General features: G+C 40.6%; 1 protein-coding gene across 4 annotated transcripts in view; it reads left to right on the forward strand.

Annotated features, from left to right (window-relative positions):
* Positions 1 to 21,634, forward strand: part of AKAP6 (A-kinase anchoring protein 6) — a 500,589-nt gene that overhangs the window by 189,369 nt on the left and 289,586 nt on the right. For all 4 annotated transcript variants that reach the window (NM_001192923.3, XM_010817158.4, XM_059879132.1 and 1 more), the window contains one exon: positions 16,136 to 16,387. In NM_001192923.3, the coding sequence (NP_001179852.1) occupies positions 16,136 to 16,387 (252 nt within the window). The remainder of the gene's footprint in view (positions 1 to 16,135; positions 16,388 to 21,634) is intronic.

Consider the following 21,634-nt stretch of genomic DNA (forward strand, 5'->3'; position numbering starts at 1 on the left):
GTGAAGAACTTGAAGGAATGTCCTAAAGTCCTGATAAATGGAAGGGAATATAGTTGTTGGAAGCTTAATAGCACTATCCTATAAACATTGAACTAGCTTGTTTTGTAGATAGAGTGTAAAGCAAAAGTCATAGATCTGTTTGTTCTGCCTTGGTGTAGAAACTGAAAAATTTAGACTGAACTGAAACATTTAAACTGAAAAAAAAATAGACTGCAAAGATTATGGTAAGTGCTCTACTATGAAGAGACCAGCTCTTGCCACATCCACATAATTTGCACTCCCGCCCCTAGCCCTTCTAGAATTTCAGTTATGCCATGGCCATAAAATCTGGCCTTGATTTTGTGTGCATATGTAAGTATCTAGACATATGTAGACTTGTTAGCTAGTAGGTGGAGATGGTTCATTCACTCATCAATAAATATGTGAATGGATCAATTATCTAGTCACTGATTCAGAAATACATAAAGTGACATCTGATCCCAAACTTATATATCAATATAACAATAATAAATAGCAGTTTTATGGCAGATGTAACTGTCTTTTGTGTATACATACACACACATAAATATAGCTTTAATTCTTTTATATAAGGAAAGTTCTTTATCTCTTTACCTCAGTGTGTGCATATATCATTATACACCACCCCCCAACATACATATGCTTCTTCAGTTCAGTTCAGTTCAGTTTAGTCACTCAGTCGTGTCCAACTCTTTGCGACCCCATGAATCACAGCACGCCAGGCCTCCCTGTCCATCACCAACTCCCAGAGTTCACTCAAACTCATGCCCATCGAGTCGGTGGTGCCATCAGCCATCTCATCCTCTGTCATCCCCTTCTCCTCCTGCCCCCAATCCCTCCCAGCATCAGAGTCTTTTCCAATGAGTCAACTCTTCGCATGAGGTGGCCAAAGTATTGGAAGTTCAGCTTTAGCATCATTCCTTCCAAAGAACACCCAGGGCTGATCTCCTTAAGAATGGACTGGTTGGATCTCCTTGCAGTCCAAGGGACTCTCAAGAGTCTTCTCCAACACCACAGTTCAAAAGCATCAATTCTTCGGTGCTCAGCTTTCTTCACAGTCCAACTCTCGCATCTGTACATGACCACAGGAAAAACCATAGCCTTGACTAGACGGATCTTTATTGGCAAAGTAATGTCTCTGCTTTTGAATGTGCTCTCTAGGTTGGTCATAACTTTCCTTCCAAGGAGTAAGTGTCTTTTAATTTCATGGTTGCAATCACCATCTGCAGTGATTTTGGAGCCCCAAAAATAAAGTCTGACACTGTTTCCACTGTTTCCCCATCTATTTCCCATGAAGTGATGGAATCAGATGCCATGATCTTAGTTTTCTGTATGTTGAGCTTTAGGCCAACTTTTTCACTCTCCTCTTAGACGTTAAGAAAAAGAAAAAAAAAAAAAGTCTACACAGGGTGCCTAAAAAGCAGTACTTCCCCTTAGTTATGGTATAAGAATAGACAGTAGTGACTAGCATAAGGTAAATTAAATGTATTAGAGAATTTTTTTTTGTTCTTTAGCATAGTAGTAACTATAGTAAAAAGTTTTAACTATCTTATTTCCAGATTGGTCAGTATTATGTTTATCCATCCAATAATTGCTCAGGTTAAAGCATCTGCTTGCAATGCGGGAGACCTGGGTTCGATCCCTGGGTCAGGAAGATCCCCTGGAGAAGGAAATGGCAACCCACCCCAGTATTCTTGCCTGGAGAATCCCGTGGACCAAGCCTGGTGGGCTACAGTCCACGGAGTCGCAAAGAGTCAGACACGACTGAGTGAGCAACTTATTAGTCAAAAGTATTAGTCAGTTAGGGGACAGTACCATAGCAAATTTCAATTTGGGTATTTGTAGAATTACTTAAGAAAAGTAGTCAGATTTGCTCCAAAATGTGTAGTCTAATGCTTTGCACAAGCCTCTACTGTGAATACTAAAATAAGTAAGGCATAATTCTTTCTCTTAAAGGTCTTATCATCCAGTGTCTCAAAGTATAAAAAATAATCCTGCTTTGAAGCTGGGAGGCTTTTGCAGAAATTAGCAAACCAGAAACACTGGCCTCAAATTAAGTTCCACATTTAAAATAAGAAACAGTGAAAGGAAAAAGCAAGGCGTAATGCCCGAGCGCCTGTGCTTACTAAGTGGTATGTTCCAGCATCAGAATGTATTTGACTGGCTCCGCACATTGGTGTTTTTTCCATTTCCACCATTCTTTTCCTTCTTACACATGCAGTAAACTACTTCACTCAGCTATGAGATATTTACTATTGCAAGACGGTATATAGTTTAGTGCTGGAATGAGTGGGACAGGCAAGTGCTAATGGAGATCGGAGGACAAAGAATTGAGTTTGGCCCGGGAAAGAATTGTAAAGTAGGCAGGGCTTGAACTAAACCTTGAAAAAGATTTGAAGCAGAACAGGAGGACAGTTTAGGCAATAGTAATGCTGTGAGCAAAAGACAAGAGCCAGAATGAGTCAGGCTTATTTCAGCAGCAGTTTGAAAACTGTCTCCTCTGAAATGAGGATCTGAGTAGGAGATGAAGCTGGCAAGGTAGACTGGGACACAGCTGGTGTGACCTCAAGGAACAAGCGGTGGCCTACAAGCCAATGACCTGAGCTCTGTTACTGGCCAGCCACGTGCCCTTGGTAAGTCATTGAATTTTCTAAGCTTCAGTTACCTCATGTGTGAAATGACAGTTTCAGACTGAAAAATCTCCAAGGTAGATTTCCATTTTTATAAGTATTTTGTGATTATTTTATAGTGGTCCTTAGTAAATTAGAATACAGACTTTAAATTTTATCCTTGTATTGCAGAGATTTTAAGGTTGTTCTGAGCAAGAGAATCACATAATGAAGGGGGAACTCATTGTGTAATTAAAGGGGCATTTAGTGGTATTTAATTCAGTAAAGGATGGTTGTCTCAGGAAAGATGGTTGGACATATTAGGGGAAGGAAACCAGCTTGGAGGCTATGTCAGGGGTTCAGACAGGAGCTGGGCCATTGAAATGGGAACTAAAGGAAGGGAACAGACAAGTATCATTGCTTATTCATTGTTTGTTGATCTTGAAAAACTGTACTAGGTTCTGGAGATCCAGTGATAAGTAATACAGAAAAGATTTCTTATCCTCATGGAACTTAATATTCTAACAAAAGAAAAAATCAGCAGAATTTGGTGATTGACCGATAGGGTATTTGTGCCTTTAAGAAAATGACCCTCCGAGGCCAACATCCAGCTACAAAGGATTGGTTGAAAAAATACTATATTTTCATAAAATGGAATACTATGCTGCCATAAAGAATTATGAAACACATTTATTGACATGAAAGAATATTCATCATATGCCATTGAGTGAAAAACAACACAAAAATACAACACAGTCTTGGAAGTTATGCACTACTTTGTATGAAGAGTAGGTTACTGGAGATTTATTTATTACCTTCATTCAGTGATTATTTATTTATCAAGGCCTACTGTCTGTCAGGCATTGTTTTGGGCTCTAGGGATAAATGGTAAATGAGATAGACACGTCCCTGATTAATTTTTTGTCTTAGCTTTTCTAACATTTTTGCAGTGAACTGTCAATAATATTTTGTAAAGTTTTAAAAAATCCTCTCATTGGCCGTTTGTGTGGCATACTGTGTGTTTCATGGCTCCTCCTTGGCTGTATAAGTAAGTGCAAGTTGCGCTGTTATAAATGACACTGTCCTGGCCTGCGTTTTATCAAGCTGTTTACATGAGAGGCAAGGTGGCTCCAGGACACCAGGCTCCTGCTTGGGGTGGATGATAGCGCTGACTGCTTATTGACAGCTGGAGTGGTTACCACTCTCAGACTCAGTCTGGCTCCAAGGCAACTAGAGTCCTGCTGATGAGACGTGCAACTCTGCTGGCTTTTTATAGTCCATCTGAGGGCTGGTCATTCCAGCTTTGGTGTCGATTAACATTGGCTGTATGTTACTTGACACTCCTTTATTCTCATTGAGGTTGCCTCTCCCGGAAATCTCTGTCATTCCATAACCCCTGGCAGCTGACCTCCCACAGTCTGAAAAACAAAATGTGTTCTGGCTACATATAAAGGAAGTTTTAGGGTGAGTTCATGGGTCAGGACTTGGCTGTAACATCTTTGTGGGCAGAGCACTCATGGGGAATCTGGCATTGGCCATCTTGTAGGGTTCAGGGTCCTTACACAAAAGCCTTTGTGCTATTTCTCCCTCCCTTTCCCCAGCTTTTCTCCCATGACTACTACTAACCATGTCTTTCTGCTATGATACATTTAGTGCTTCCTATTTTTAAAAAACAGGATCTTTGTGTGTATGCTGAAGACCAAACAAGCAGGAAAAAAAAACCCCACCAAATGATTATTTTTAAAAAGTATTCCATGTTCCTTATACTAAATTGTAATATATAAGCAAACATATGGCTATGAAGAAAAAATGACCTGAGGTTTGAACCCACATTTCCCAAGTCTTCTGCATTGCAGGCCAATTCTTTCCCCATTGAGCCACCTGGAAAGCCTAAAGAAAAAAGTGACCTGCAGTCCTGTCTCCCAGAGATATTTGGGTACTTATTCTACTTTTTCCTCATATACTTGTTTATAATAGCCTATTTATAGATCTTAAGCTGTGGTTCATATTGTTTCCACCTAAGACTGATGTATAGAGAATGAATGCTATTATAATTAGGTGCTTTTTTCAGCATCAAGATGGCCTCTTTGCTCTGATCATATGATGATGAAATGTTTGTCCATTTCAAGGACGCGTGTGTTTATTTTCTCATGTCAACTCTGGCAAAAGGAAATCATGAGTCAGGCTGGCCGATCAAGTCCTCATTCTTTGCTGCTCTGTGATGAAACCCCAGGGGCATTTTGATATAGAGGGCTCCTCAGGGTCACTGATGATCTTAACCTTTGTACCAACCTGCAGGAGAAAGGAGGAGAAGAGTCTCTTGGGATGAAATCGCCCTACACATACCTTGTACCCTCTGCTTGGAGTGTGAGAACCTTCTTGATGTTTGTGTGAGCAAACCTGGAGCGCAAATCCTCTATAGAGTATGAGTGGACAGGCACCATGGACAGAGTTTAATTACAGAATCTACTTTTCAGTAGTACCAGGGATAAATTTTCCTCAGAAATGTCCTTGTTATCAATGTTCTCTCTCTGATTTCAATTCAGCTATTATCCAGGGTAGATAGGCCTCTCTGCACCTGACTCTCTTGATTGAAACCTTGCTTCTGATTTCTGCTCAAAGTCCGAGTTATTGCCAGAAAGATTTCATGGAATTCCAAAGAAGCAGGATCGTCTGTGTTTGAATGTTCCAGGTCATTCGTTCACACCACTCACAGAAATCCTCTACTGCTCCCCTCTTGTGTTAGCTAGAGATAATTGCTTTCTGTCTCAGAGTTCCCACACCAGGTCTTTTTCTTCAGCTGCCCACTTCTGGTCACACATTTTTTTCTCCCTCAGTAGAGCTGAACTGAGTGCTTGAATGCAGCAACTGTGTCGCTTTATGTGTCTTATTCATCTTCCTCCCTCCTGTCCTTTTTCAAACTTTAACAGTAAACTTTGCTATCTGTAAGCCACCTTCCATCTCTCCTCCTTTTTGGACCTAGGTAAGATCTGAATCATGGAGAAACAGTGTAAATTGCCTTATCCTTATAAATCTCTCGTATCACCTTTCCTTACTGTTATTTTCTGTATCTCCAAGTCATTTGCCCTTTGTATTGTATTTCTTTAATTTTATTACTCATCAGCATATTAAAAAGCAGAGACATTACTTTGTCAACAAAGGTCCGTCTAGTCAAGGCTATGGTTTTTCCAGTGGTCATGTATAGATGTGAGGGTTGGACTATAAAGAAAGCTGAGTGCAGAAGAATTGATGCTTTTGAACTGTAATGTTGGAGAAGACTCTTGAGAGTCCCTTGGACTGCAAGGAGATCCAACCAGTCCATCCTAAAGAAGATCAGTCCTGGGTGTTCACTGGAAGGACTGATGTTAAAGCTGAAACTCCAATATTTGGCTACCTGATGTGAAGAGCTGAATCATTTGAAAAGACCCTGATGCCAGGAAAGATTGCAGGCAGGAGGAGAAGGGGATGACAGAGGATGAGAAGGTTGGATGGCATCACCGACTCAATGAACATGAGTTTGGGTAAACTCTGGGAGTTGGTGATGGACAGGGAGGCCTGGCGTGCTGCAGTTTGTGGGGTCACAAAGAGCCGGCCATGACTGAGCTACTGAACTGAACTGAACTCATCATTAATTTACTTGTACACATCTGAATTTTCACTTGACATTCACAAAATGGTTTCTGTCTGCAGTTAATTAAGGGTAGAGAAGTTTAAGACTTAGGATGCTATTTGGAAGAGCTTATTAATCACAGAGTAAATGTGCAAAGGACTAACCTGAGGTTTGGTTGGTCATTATGCTTGCTCAGAGCTCATTTATAGGTCCTGCTTTTCCTTTTGTGTGCTTTCTGCCTATTGTTTGATAGGAATAGGATTCTGTGTGTGTAATAAGAGAAAAGAAAGTTCTTCCTCACTAAGTTTATAGTCAATCTAAGTAAGCAATGAGGTTAAAATGATTTTATAGGTAAAATTAATCTGGAAGTTTGGGAAGTGAATTGAAATTGAATTTATTTCTCAGCTGGTTGCTGATTTAAAAAGTAAAGTACAATGTCCTTTGAGAAGCCTGAATCAGTGTTATATGACTATTTGAATGGCTCCTCTGTCTTTCATCTTGGTGTGTCATTGGGACATTAATAATGGATGGTTGCTGCACTTGGTGGTCAGATATGTTATTCTGATCCATTTTTATTTCCCAAAGGGGCCTCTGGAAAAGGGCAATGAGGGTAGATTTAAAACCACATTATTGGAATTCAATAACTTTTGACTTGCTTTGTACGTCTAGTGCTTGCTGAAGAGTAGTTCCAATACAGAGAGTCAGTCAAGCGGGGAGCAGGCAAAATACAAAAATGGATTCTCTTAACTAAGATATAAGCTGAATTCTATGTTTTCATTTTATGAAAACAGAGGCTCTGATGCTCAGCATTAGATTTTTCAGAAAATGTGCTAGATGTTTGCATTTTTCTCTTTGTGGTTCTGTGGATGGAAGGATGAGCATAGGGACAGAACAAACACACCAATACAAATTATTTGCATTGATGGAAGTAAACAGAAACTTATATAAATCAATTAGCAAAAATTTCGTATTTCAGGAATTCCTAAACAGTTGTGGAGAACTGATATTTCAGTTATGTAAAGTATACCCCCAAGGGAATACTGAGTTCCTTTTAGATGTCTTCACTTCCTTGGTGATTACCTAAAGACTATAGTATCTTGAAAGTGGAAGATTCTGAATCCTAGAGTATTGAGGTCTCTCTTGGAGATGAACAGGTTTTACTTTGTTAAGTAATGGAATCTGTCCCCAGCAACATCCCTCCCTGGTGAGTTTATATAAAAATATGGAAGAGGGTTGATGATCTATGTAGTTGTGCTCTGGAACAATTCAATGAAATTAAAAGGGAGAGAGGGTGATTAATACATAAATTCTCACTCATTTCAGGTGATTAATGTCTTTTCCTTACCTATATCTTTATATCAATTCTGCTAAACTTTAAAAAAGGCAATGAGAATAAAAACAGAGCTGAAAGTCTTAATAACCACTGATTCAGTTCAGTTCAATCGCTCAGTTGTGTTCAACTCTTTGTGACCTCGTGGACTGCAGCACGCCAGGCCTCCCTGTCCATCACCAACTCCTGGAGCTAACTCAAACTCATGTCCATCGAGTCAATGATGCCATCCAACCATCTCATCCTCTGTCATCCCCTTCTCTTCCTGTTTTCAATCTTTCCCAGCATCAAGGTCTTTTCCAATAAGTCAGTTCTTCACATCAGGTGACCAAAGTTTTGGAGCTTCAGCTTCAGTCCTTCCAATGAATATTCAGGATATGAATATACTATGAGTATAATAACCACTGATTAATGGCATGTAATTTATTTGTTAGTACTCAGCTTGTAGCACCTGGCCACTTGACATAGAGCCCTCAGAGAATGGTGATAGGCTATCTGTGAATGAGGTGACAGGTCTGTCCCTACACAGAAAGAATGCTGATGGTTTAGGGGGTCCTGTTGCTCTGACATTGATCTTCTTCAATCAGTGATATTGACTCTGTTTATATTGTATTCTACATATTACTTACTCTGCATAACTGTTTATTCCTTGACTTGTTGCCGTAGAAACTAACTTCTTTGTTGTTGGTTAACTTTTACTTTACTTTTTCACAGAAGAAATGTATATTTACTAGAGAAAATTTAATATATGCAGACAAAACATTAAAATCATTTATATTGCTGTCATCTAGAGAATATACTATGAACAAACAGCTTTGACATAGTTTTCAGTTCTCTCCTTGAGAGTATATGCAACTATAATTTTTAATAGAATTCGTATAATTTAGTTTGTCTCACTTAACAATATTTCTTGACATCCAGAATGCATATTTTATCTGTGTATTTTTTCATTGTATGGGATACCACATCACATTAAACCAATCTCCTCTCTTTTGATTGTTAGATTTTTTCACCATTATAAATAACTCTGTGGTAGCATTTCAGTAGGTAAATGCGTTACTGCCTTAGAAGAGGTTCCTAGAAATGAAATTATTGGGTTTTTGGGAGGCAATGAGAGATTTTTAGAAGGTTCATTGACAACATGCACTCCCATTTACATAAAAGGGTAGTATTGGCTTCAGAATATGGATTTTTTGTTATCTCAGTCACAGGTTGTGAACCATGGCCCCTAAAATTAGTTCTTCATGGGGCTCTAATACTATGAGATTTCATTTCCTGTTCCGGATGTGAGATCTAAAAACTTGTGTCTATAATGTTAGCTTCCAGCAGGCATGCTGTAGGTGTTTAAATACAAATCAACAGCCAAGTTAGTTGCTGTGGATATATTTATGTGGGGGAGGAAGACATAGAAACACATCCTTAGAAGCTGTGCCATGTTCTTAGTGATCTAAATATATAAAAAGCATCTAAGAAAGAGGTTGACCTTTCCAAGGTCACACTATGAGTCAGCAATGAAATCCCAAATAGAACACTCTCCCAGTATAAAGAGTGTTTATGAATAGATCAAGAGAAAGTATTTGTAGGTAAATTTATAAGACCATTTGTAACTTGAAATGCTCCAAAATTTCGAGTTATTAGAAAAGTCCCATCTCAGATAAATGTAAATTGCCAAAAAGTTTTGATAAATTTTTAGAAAATAAAATCTTAAGTGACTGGAATGAAGAGATAGTAGTGAGTGGTGTAGCCAGATGGGAATGAGCCTCAAGGGAATATGCATATGTCTGCAGGTGTGTGTGTGTGTGTTTGCAGGAGTTCAGGGGAATAGGAAGGTGGAAGAATAATGGCCTGAGTCTATCATGATGGATAAATAAGGTTGTGGGAAATTGTGTTCTGGAGCACAAAGAATGTAAGTACTCCAGTAGAGATATCTGTGTAGTGTCCGTGGGAGGCTACCCTTCAAGTTGCTGAAGGTTTTGTTTTTATGGTTGTGTAGCAGCTGGCTTTGGAGAAGGTGATGGCACCCCACTCCAGTACTCTGGCCTGAAAAATCCCATGGACAGAGGAGCCTGGTAGGCTACAGTCCATAGGGTCGCTAAGAGTCGGACACGACTGAGTGACTTCACTTTCACTTTTCACTTTCATGCATTGAAGGAAATGGCAGCCCACTCCAGTGTTCTTGACTGGAGAATCCCGGGACCGGGGAGCCTGGTGGGCTGCAGTCTATGGGGTTGCACAGAGTCGGACACGACTGAAGCGACTTAGTAGCAGCAGCAGCAGCAGCTGGCTTGCATGTAGCTCCCATTTCTAGACTGATGATCTGTCTATGGGTCAGTGTTTATCGATGTGTGGTGCTTAGAACACAGTCATAATAGCCACTGCATGCTTCATAAAATGCAGATTCCTTGGTCCCATTTTTCTTCAAAAGGAGCGGCTTTGAAATCTGCATGATTAACAAGTGCACTAGAGTATAAAAGCTCTGGGAGTTGGTGATGGACAGGGAAGCCTGGCATGCTGCAGTCTATGGGGTTGCAAAGAGTTGGACACAACTGAGCGACTGAACTGAACTGACTTCTCTGTCCATTTCTACCTTAAGTCAGTTCTGTAAAGATGTCCTGGGGAAAGTACAGACCTTCTGAGCCATTTCCAGATGAGCTGTTGAGTGTTGAGGCCACAGCTGTCATTTTCACTGGTGAATGAACTTTGATTTTGAACTATTATCTAAAACACTGAATGTGAAAGTGACTAAGCAATAGCTCAGTTAGAGAAAACAGGTTTTCCAGTGTGCAGTAGCAATTGCCAGTTTTCCTCTTGTCTTTTTGCTCAGGATTTTTCTCATCTCAAATAAATCAGGACCTGGGATTAAGAATTTGAAGCAGCATCTTTGTCAGTGAACCCTCTGAGTCTTTTAAAATCACAATTTTTAACCAAAATGCTTTTTTTTTGTCACCTCTTCTAATCAAAGCAAGAGAAAATTCAGTATCAGTTACATTTGCAGAGAGTACTAATTAGTGTGGATATACTTAGGGGAAGAAGCTAAATCAGTGCTTGCTTTTTAAGGATTTTACATTGATTTGTGAAATAGCAATATTTTATCCAATTGAATCCAATTCTGCAAACATCCTCTGAACAGTGCTCACTTGTATGGCAGTGTCCTAGCAGCGCAAAGATGAATAGGACACATTTCCTGCTTCCAGAAAAGTACAGTACAGTGAGGGAGATGGACAAGTGCCAGCTAATGATAACAGAAAAATCATTTCTACATTAATAATCTCATTTCAGTCCTCACACTTGCAGAATTTTAGTAATTAAAAGGATAACCACTGATAACAGCCATAGAGCTCTTCAGACTTTGGAGAGAAGTACTATGGTGATTAGAGTCTCAGCATCCCTCCCACCAGTCTTCATCACTCACAGTCATTTTCAATGTGACAAAGAAACTAGGACCATTATAAACGTGGAGAGGAAGGAGAAAAGAGGAGGTAGTCTACTTTGGCAGAAATAAAAATACCTTATCACAGGAACAGCTATCAATCTGTCTTTTGGAGAAAGTACTGTTTTGAAAGTCAACTGAAGATGACATTAATACTCTGCAATATTTTTTTGCATAAACTTGCAAGTTCTAGTTCACATGGTTCACTTACAGAGTTTTTTAAACAAGTAACTGCTATTCCCTTGATCTACATTTTAAAATACAAAGTACATGTATTAGGTAAGAATCTCTTCTCAGCTTTTTCTAATGAGCATGCACACATATGGTGAACATATGGGTAAAAGTCACTTTACTTTTAATCATTCATTTCTACAATTGCTAGTAAAGAAAATGAGCAGTCATGATGACATGGCATTTTGCAGTAAGACTAAAATAGGTACACACAATACATCTTATATTTGCTTATCTCTTGCTTACTGCTTTTAGAAAATAAAAACTATTTTAAATGTAATGGTATGCTCTGAATAAGATGAAGGTTCAAGGTTTTTAAAATTCTGATAGGAAAAAAGATGGAAGAGGGAGTGGGGAGACATGTTCTTTAAAAGCAGGCTATAATTCATGTTTGTTTTAGAAAAACCATCTGAATGTGTCCTGCAGTTACACAAATGTACCTCAAGAGTGTTTTGAGAGAAATGGTGAAATTATTTGAGGGGAAGAGAAAGAAACATGATTTGAGTAGTAGAAGAAGGCAGAAATGTTTGCTGATTGCTCTTTGTCCCTGTGGAGAGGCAGGCTGTAGTTACTGGGGGGGTTTGAAACAAAGAGAAGTGGGAATGGCTGCGTCAGTGGGACTTCGTGAAATGGGGTGCCAAGTGTTGTGTTAGGACCTGGGCAGGGAAGTTGCTGGAAGGACAGGTTTCCCTTCTCATACTTATGGGATCCTTGAAGATGGGCAGTTTGGGACACTTTGGCAGAATGCTGATCTACAGATACTTTTAATTTCACAAGGAAACCATCACGATGTCTTGAGAATGGTTGGGAGTGAGCATGGTGGCCTCATGATGAAGCAGCAAATAGATCCCCTCTGAGGGAGAGTTAGCTGGATTCTTGGCAATTATGCTTAGAGTTAGGAGAGTAGGCAGTCAGAGCACTTGCAGAAAAGGCATCCTCACTGCTATATCACACTGGTGGAAACTGGCGATACTGGTTAAAAATATAACAGTTGTCTTAAAAGCCTTGTATCTGTCTGGAAGACATAAGATACAATCGGAAAATACATATACAACAGTCTTACCCCAAAAAGGCACCTCTCTCACATAAACATAAAATTAAAAGAAAAACACTGAGCCAACCAGATCGAGTTTATTTGTAAACAATCCCAGGTCATCAGTGTTTGTATCAGCTACTAGGTAACCATAGGAGAGTCCTGTTTCAGAGACTGGCGGCAGCAGCTGTTGAGTGAAGTGGGCAGTTGATAAACATAATGTAGTCAATGCATTTTGTGCTGTGATTCTGAATGCCATAGGAGCTACTGTGCTGTATGTGAATTAAGTAAGAAAATATTTAACCTGATGTGTGGAAACAGGACCAGTTCACATTTCACGGTTACTAAGGAGGGTATGGAAACCTAAGTTAACTGGCACCATGGATGCTTTGGTGCCTTTTCTGTGCAGTTTCCCCTGGATACTTGCCTGACATCCTGACCCATGACCTGGCTCTGACTACATTCCTGCATCCATTATGAAGGAGCCGTATGTGTGTGTAAAGAGAGTAGATGGCATGTGCTCTGGCATGTAGGTTTCATGGTACCCAGGTTATATATATAATTTTTGTATAAGGGGATGGGCGTGGGAGGGTGTAGAAATGCCTGTTTAGCTGTTCTGAGCAGGTGGCAGAAGGGTTTCCCCAACCTTTTTCTCTCCGAGGTATGTCATATATTTTGCATCTGTAGCATTATAATGGGGCCTAAGGGACCGACACTCACAAATTCTGAGTCATGGAGCCAAAAAGTGTGAGGAAGTTGAGAACACTATCGGCAGAGTAGCTGAAGTGATCACTGTAGAGGCTGTGCTAGGAGGCAGGAGGCATATGAGAAAAGGCGATGGAGGGAATGGTGGCCTGGATGGGGTGAAGAGCACCTGTAGTGGGAGAATGGGAGTAAAGAAGTCGGACAAAGAGGTTGGTGGCACAAGGGGCTTCCTGATATTGTTCCCCAGGTGGAGTGATAGCAAGGTCCAGAGCGGAGCTGTGGTGGAGAGTTGCCCCTGTGCAGTGGGCGCCAAGGTCTTAGGAGCTGTGGAGTAAAGGAAATTCAAGCCTAGAGTATTGGTTTGTTCCTCAAGGTGAATGTTGACATTATCTAAGGTAACAGTTATGCTCAGTATGGAAAAGAAAGAAAACTGTGAACCAGATGCATTCTTTAGTGCAGCGGAAAGAGAGAGAAGAATGCAGATAACAGCAGTAAAAGAGGATGACAGGAAGGTTAGCAGATGGTAGGCACCTATGAAGAAAGAAGAGTGTTAATATGAGGGCAAAAGAGTAATGAGCAGAAAGTGGCAAAGCAGCACTGAGGCCTGCTCTTGCCCCATCAGGTCCCCCTCCCTCTCCTGTTCTTCCCCCCCTCTCAGTCCAGGCCTGGGAGAATGAGCGGCTCCTCTGGGAGAGTGATGGAGGAAGCAGGAGCCTTGGGCAAAGTCAAGTTTGGGTAAGACCAGGAGGTAGAGGTAGCATTTGTGAAGAAGTTAAGGCGTGTTTTTACAGTGGATTGTGGGGTATTACCCAGGAGAGTACAAGAATTTGGAAAAGGTCAGCAGTGGGAGGAAGGGCGTTTCCCAAGCAACACTGCTGCACAGAAATGAGCATCTTGACAGGGCAAAGGATGCAGGGCATTTGCTTTGGGGAGGTGTTTGAGGATCAGAAATAAGAGCTGTGGGGGTAAATGGAGTGGATGCCCAGACAAGCATCAGCTAAGACCCCAAGCTACATGGAAGATTTGATGATAGTTACAGGCCTGCTGTTTTCTGCTGAAGGCCAGCAAAGGCTAGCTAATCTGGCTATGATTCCTTCTCATATACATGTAATATGGTAGTATAATTTTTGCTTCAAGTCTCTCCTGGTCTGCATAAGACCATGGGCCCATATTCTTTTCTAAGAAGTTTACCTAATTAGAACTCCAATGCTTGTTCCAACTTTTTAATCTGTTTCAAGTTATTATCACCAGCTTATATCACTATTACCAATTAGGTCTTAGATTTCAAGGCCTAATACTGAAGCATTTATTGAAATTGTACAATAATTATTGTTCAAAATTCAGCACAACTTTCCATCATTATTCAATAGTGTTTTTTTTTTTTTTTTTTGCTTATTAGCACACATTGTTAAATACAGGTTACATTTTAGTTTTTCTTTGACAAGTAACTGAATTATATGAAATTGGAAGGTTATATTTCCAGCACAGAATGACTGTTTTGATACTCAAGATAGGCCTTAGAATCCAAATGCTATCTTAAAATTTTAGCTTTAACAAAAATCATAAAAGCTCCATTTAAAAGAAATCACTGATACATAACTAAAAATGAGTAATTGAGCACTTTTCACTGACATTTGCATCATTTTGATGCTTAATGGAGTCCGATTGTTCAAGTAAATATTACAGAGTTGCTACCTATTTCATGCTGCAGGCCTCTAACAGCACAATGAAAATGTGGAAACAAGTGACATATCAGATAAAATGTGCCTACCTAATAGTATGTGGGGAGAACATTGAAACTTTAATATAGTAGTGTTTTTATTTTCAATGTCTGAGTCTTAAAAACAAAACCAAACTGTATCTGTTTTTACTCTTGGGATTTCTCTGGTATTCCTTCTTAAGAGTGATTTTGTTTGCAAAGTGTGGATATCCATTACAAATTTAACTGTAAGTTGTATCCCTGTGGGAATGTGACAGTCGTCCCTTACAATAAAGACCCCATGGCTCACTGAGAATGGCTGGGAGTTTTTTGAAGCCCACGTTCTAGCCATTTTTCTTCATGCTAAGTGTCAGGAGAGTGAGTGAAAGTTGCTCAGTGTCTGACTGTATAGTCCTGTCATGACTATACAGTCCATGGAATTATCTAGGCCAGAATACTGGAGTGGGTAGCCTGTCCCTTCTCCAGGGGATCTTCCCTACCCAGGGATTGAACCCAGGTTTCCCGCATTGCAGGAAATGCGGGAGCCACAAAGGAAGCCCAAGAATACTGGGGTGAATAGCCTATCCCTTCTCCAGCAGATCTTCCTGATCCAGGAATCAAACCGGGGTCTCCTGTGTTGCAGGCGGATTCTTTACCAACTGAGCTATCAGGGAAGCCCTAGGTGTCAGGAGGATGCTTCTGTTCTGAGATATTTTGTGTTTGGTGGAGCCCACCAGTAGCAAAGAGAAACCCTGTTGGATTCCTTACCTGAATCCCAAACTAACAGTAAATACAGAGAACAGAGGTTGGATTTGTGAGGTGACCTCTTACCTTGGCTGAACTTTCAGTGTGGGTATCTGAAAAAATAGTAGCTTATTTGTGTCTTGGAAATGATCAACTTACCTGCTTGCACTGAAGCCCCAGGGCCTGGGAATATGACCTGTGACTCTGTGCTAAGTCACTTCAGTTGTATCCCAACTCTGTGTAATCCTATGGACTGTAGACCACCAGGCTCCTCAGTCCCTGGGATTCTCCAGGCCAAGAATACTGGAGTGGGTTGCCATGCCCTCATCCAGAGGATCTTCCCAGCAGGGAAGGGATTGAACCTGCGTCTCCTGCATTGGCAGGCGGGTTCTTTACCACTAGCACCAGCTGGGAAGCCCCTGTGACTGTGTATCTGAATTGAAACAAAGGCCACTATTCAGCATGTGCTCCCTTGACCTGTTGGCCCTGATCATTGGTGTCAAGTAAAGAAGTGACTTTTTTACTGTTCTCCTCCCCAGGGAAGATTCTCTGGAGGAGGGCATGGCAACCCACTCCAGTATTCTTGCCTGGAGAATCCCATGGACCGAGGAGCCTGATGGGTCCATAGGGTCACAGAGAGTCAGACATGACTAAGCGACTAAGCACAGCACAGCACCCCAGGTTAAGGCAAAAGAGTCATCATATATTCGCTTTCCTTTATTGCAGGACATTTGTGAAGATATTTCTGATCATGTCGAGCAGATCCATGCCCTCCTTGAAACAGAGTTCTCCCTGAAGCTGCTGTCCTACTCCGTCAACGTGATCGTGGACATCCACGCCGTGCAGCTGCTCTGGCACCAACTCCGCGTCTCAGTGCTTGTTCTGCGGGAGCGCATTCTGCAGGGTCTGCAGGACGCCAATGGCAACTACACCAGACAGACGGACATTCTGCAGGCTTTCTCCGAAGAGACAAAGGAGGTGGGTGTTTTCCTGGAAGCCACGTGATGCATCATCAAGTGTGACTATTTGAGAATGTTTTCAGTTCAGAGGTGCGGGATAGGAATTATTTATAAGTAAATAAGCAGGTCCTAAGCTGGGCTTTGAAACTAGGAATAGTGATGGGAGGCGATGGTGAATGAATGAATCTATCGACCAGAGGCTATGATGAATGAATGAAGCTATGAACCAGAGTTAACTCACACCTGGTAGTTTGCATAGATATCACCTGTAGCTTTTGGTGCTAGCCTGACATCCTGTTCCTTGTTCAACTATTGTATAAATATTTATTGAGTGCTTACTGTGGGCCAGGCATTAGGTGCTAAGAATATAATCATGATCAAAGCATGATCTTTGTCTTTAAAGGGCTGAGATTAGTGGGGGATCGAGACAAGTGGACAGACATGAAGACCAGACTCTGGTCTGCATGATTTACATGCAGATACAATGGTCTACGTGAAGCCACTGGAGGTCAGAGAAGGGGCATCTAATTCAGGCAGGAAGGCTTTCCAGGAGACGCAAGTCTAACCTGAGACCTGAAGAAGAAGCAGGATTAGACTGATGAATGGAGGTAGAAACTGTTCTAGACAGAAGGAATGACATAAAGATTCAGAGGTAAGAGAGAGAAGGATAATATCAGAGAGCAAAAAGCTCAAAGGACCAGGAAGCTGCATTTGAACTAATATGTGAGCGAGGTCATATCATGAAGATGAAAAGCTATATTAAAAAGTCATATTAAGAGAAGTGGACTTTATTTTGAGGATAACAGAAGAGTTTGTTCAGGGAATTGATATGATTCAGTTCATGCTTTAGAAAAATCATTTTGGTTGCAGTGAGTCATATGGCTTTAGAATTTTGCACAACCAGTATACTTAGATTTTTTTTTTCCAGGTAGTGATTTGTTTATTGATTTTTAACAGTTATTTGACAAGCAGCATTTTTATTTATTTTTTTTCTAATTTTATTTTATTTTTAAACTTTACATAATTGTATTAGTTTTGCCAAATATCAAAATGAATCCGCCACAGGTATACATGTGTTCCCCATCCCGAACCCTCCTCCCTCCTCCCTCCCCATACCATCCCTCTGGGCCGTCCCAGTGCACCAGCCCCAAGCATCCAGCATCGTGCATCGAACCTGGACTGGCAACTCGTTTCCTACATGATATTTTACATGTTTCATTGCCATTCTCCCAAATCTCCCCACCCTCTCCCTCTCCCACAGAGTCCATAAGACTGTTCTATACATCAGTGTCTCTTTTGCTGTCTCATACACCGGGTTATTGTTACCATCTTTCTAAATTCCATATATATGTGTTAGTATACTGTATTTATGTTTTTCCTTCTGGCTTACTTCACTCTGTATAATAGGCTCCAGTTTCATCCACCTCATTAGAACTGATTCAAATGTATTCTTTTTAATGGCTGAGTAATACTCCATTGTGTATATGTACCACAGCTTTCTTATCCATTCATAGTAAGCACAGTTTGGAGAGTTTATTGTTATTAATCTTGATGTGTAGTTTAAGAATGAACACTGTAAAGTTAAATCCAAGTAAACTTTCCTATTCCCAAATAAAAGCAACATACACACAGAGGTATTGTGCTAGCTAAGTAGGGGCTATATATATGTGTGTGTATGTATAGATAGATACCATGTATGGATACATATAGAGTGTGTGTGTGTATATATATATGTGTGTATGTATAGATAGATACCATGTATGGGTACATATAGAGTTTGTGTGTGTATATATAGTCCCTTGGCTCTTGACACCCAGTTTAGTGCTCTGCTGTTGATTTTGTGGAAAATATGTATTATACAAGTATAAAAGGCATTTATATAAATATATGACTAAAAGACCTTATAAAGAGTGCTCCATAGCTCATTAATTTATTAATGTGTTAGTGGCTCCAACATTATCAACAGCACAAAACAAATCTGGGCTTCTCATAGATGATTTATACTTGTTGATTATTGTTTTCTTAATGATGCTCTTGCTGTGGAAAATTCCCAGCAGGTCCTAGAAGTTTATGGGAATGAAAATCTACTGGGCTCACTTCTAACTTTAAGGCACAGTCTGTTTTCATTTAGCTTTTCTGGATAAAGTGGCAATGAAGGACATGATACAGTCTTTGGCAGGGTTCCTCTTAAAACTGTGGGATGAGTATGTAGGTGTGTGTTAGTCCCCAGATGCCATCCCTCCCAAGTGGGATCTCTAGAGGATCTGCGATTGGAATTTTTGTGGTTATGGGAAACTACAAAGAACTCTAAACTAAGCAACTATGCATGCATGTGTGCTGAGTCATGGGCTGTAGCCTTCCAGGTTCCTCTACCCATGGCATTCTTCAGGCAAGAATATGGGAGTGCGTTGTCAAGCTCTCCTCCAGGGGATCTTCCCCACCCAGGGATCGAACCTGCATCTCTTACGTCTCCTGCACTGGCAGGCCTGTACTTTACCACTAGCACCATCTGGGAAGCCCAAGAAATTTAATCCAATTAACAGAAAATAATCCAAAACTAGTCAACTCTGCCCTAAATCTGTTGTTACGAGGCATTGTATGCTAATGAGGTGGAGATCAGATATGGGAAGGTTTTGTCTAGACTCTGAAGAGATCTTACTTTAGATATCTCTTGGTATCTCCAATCTATACATTCTTTCTTGCTTGTTTGTTCTTACCCATGTATTCGCCTCATTCTGTCCAACATCCCATATTGATTAGTCATTAGACCTGTCCACTTTCTACCACTAGAAGGGACATTGGAAATAATTGAGTCAAACCAATTCATTTTACATATTTATTTATTTAAATTATTAAAGAAGTGCTATGACAAAGAAAGTTCAAACTACTGCACATTTGTACTCATTTCACATGCTAGCAAAGTAGTGCTCAAAATTTTCCAAGCTAGGCTTCAACAGTGCATGAACCGAGAACTTCCAGATGTACAAGCTGGATTTAGAAAAGGCAGAGGACCAGAGATCAAATTGCCAATGTCCATTGGATCATAGAAAAAGCAAGAGAATTCCAGGAAAACATCTACTTCTGCTTCTTTGACTACGCTAAAGCCTTTGACTATGTGGATCACAACAAACTATGGAAAATTCTTCAAGAGACGGGAGAACCAAACCATCTTACCTGCCTCCTGCGAAACCTGTAGGCAGGTCAAGAAGCAACAATTAAACCAGACATGGAACAATAGACTGGATCCATATTGGGAAAGGAGTGTGTCAAGGCTGTATATTGTCACACTGCTTATTCTTATTTAGCTTATACGCAGGGAACATCATGCGAAATGCCAGGCTGGATGAAGCACAAGCTGGAATCAAGATTGCCGGGAGAAATATCAATCAACCTCATATACGCAGATGACACCACCCTTATGGCAGAAATCAAAGAGGAACTAAAGAACCTCTTGATGAAGGTAAAAGAGGAGAGTGAAAAAGCTGGTTTAAAACTCAACATTCAAAAAACTTAAGATCATGACATCCAGTCCCATTGCTTCATGGCAAATAGATGGGGAAACAGTGGAAACAGTGACAGACTTTATTTTGGGGGGCTCCAAAATCACTGCAGATGGTGACTGAAGCCATGAAATTAAAAGATGCTTGCTCCTTGGAAGAAAAGCTATGACCAACCTAGACAGCATATTAAAAGCAGAGACATTACTTTGCCAACAAAGGTCCGTCTAGTCAAAGCTACAGTTTTTCCAGTAGTCATGTATGGATGTGAGAGTTGGACCATAAAGAAGGCTGAGCACTGAAGAATTGATGCTTTTGAACTGTGGTGTTGGAGAAGACTCTTGAGAGTCCCTTGAACTGCAAGGAAATCAAACCAGTGAATCCTAAAGGAAATCAATCCTGAATATTCATTGGAAGGACTGATGCTGAAGCTGAAGCTCCAGTACTTTGGCCACCTGATGCCAAGAGCCGACTCATTGGAAAAGATCCTGATGCTGAAAAGATTGAAGGTAGAAGGAGAAGGGGATGACAGAGGGTGAGATGGTTGGATGGCATCACTGACTCAATGGACATGAGTTTGAGGAAACTCCTGGAGATAGTGAAGGACCGGGAAGCCTGGCGTGCTGCAGCCCATGGGTTTACAAAGAGTCATGACTGAGTGACTGAACAACAGCAACAACAGTTTATTCATTCAATAAACATTTACTGATCAACTCTGTTTATAGCTGGGAATGTGAAAGTACTCTAGAGTTTATGGTTATTGTGTTTTGTGGAATATGTTCATCATGCTTTTATTTGAACTTGTTTTGTTCACCGAGTGGTAGCCCATGAAAGATGAAAAACCATTGAGACTGTAACTGGCCACTATTTTCACAGCTGTGTTGTGACTTTATATTAAGTAGTATCCATGGCCAAGAATACACAGAAGAACTGTATAAAAAAGATCTTCACGACCCAGATAATCACAATGGTGTGATCACTGACCTAGAGCCAGACATCCTGGAATGTGAAGTCAAGTGGGCATTAGAAAGCATCACTACGAACAAAGCTAGTGGAGGTGATGGAATTTCAGTTGAACTATTTCAAATCCTGAAAGATGATGCTGTGAAAGTGCTGCACTCAATATGCCAGCAAATTTGGAAAAGTCAGCAGTGGCCACAGGACTGGAAAAGGTCAGTTTTCATTCCAATCCCAAAGAAAGGCAATGCCAAAGAATGCTCAAACTACCACACAATTGCACTCATCTCACACGCTAGTAAAGTAATGCTCAAAATTCTTCAAGCCAGGCTTCAGCAATACGTGAACCGTGAATTTCCAGATGTTCAAGCTGGTTTTAGAAAAGGCAGAGGAACCAGAGATAAATTGCCAACATCCACTGGATCATGGAAAAAGCAAGAGAGTTCCAGAAAAACATCTATTTCTGCTTTATTGACTATGCCAAAGCCTTTGACTGTGTGGATCACAATAAACCGTGGAAAATTCTGAAAGAGATGGGAATACCAGACCACCTGATCTGCCTCTTGAGAAATTTGTATGCAGGTCAGAAAGCAACAGTTAGAACTGGACATGGAACAACAGACTGGTTCCAAATAGGAAAAGGAGTACGTCAAGGGTGTATATTGTCACCGTGCTTATTTAACTTACATGCAGAGTACATCATGAGAAACGCTGGACTGGAAGAAACACAAGCTGGAATCAAGATTGCCGGGAGAAATATCAATAACCTCAGATATGGAGATGACACCACCCTTATGGCAGAAAGTGAAGAG

Source organism: Bos taurus, chromosome 21 (genome assembly GCF_002263795.3).
Source record: "Bos taurus isolate L1 Dominette 01449 registration number 42190680 breed Hereford chromosome 21, ARS-UCD2.0, whole genome shotgun sequence".
Lineage (NCBI taxonomy): Eukaryota > Metazoa > Chordata > Mammalia > Artiodactyla > Bovidae > Bos > Bos taurus.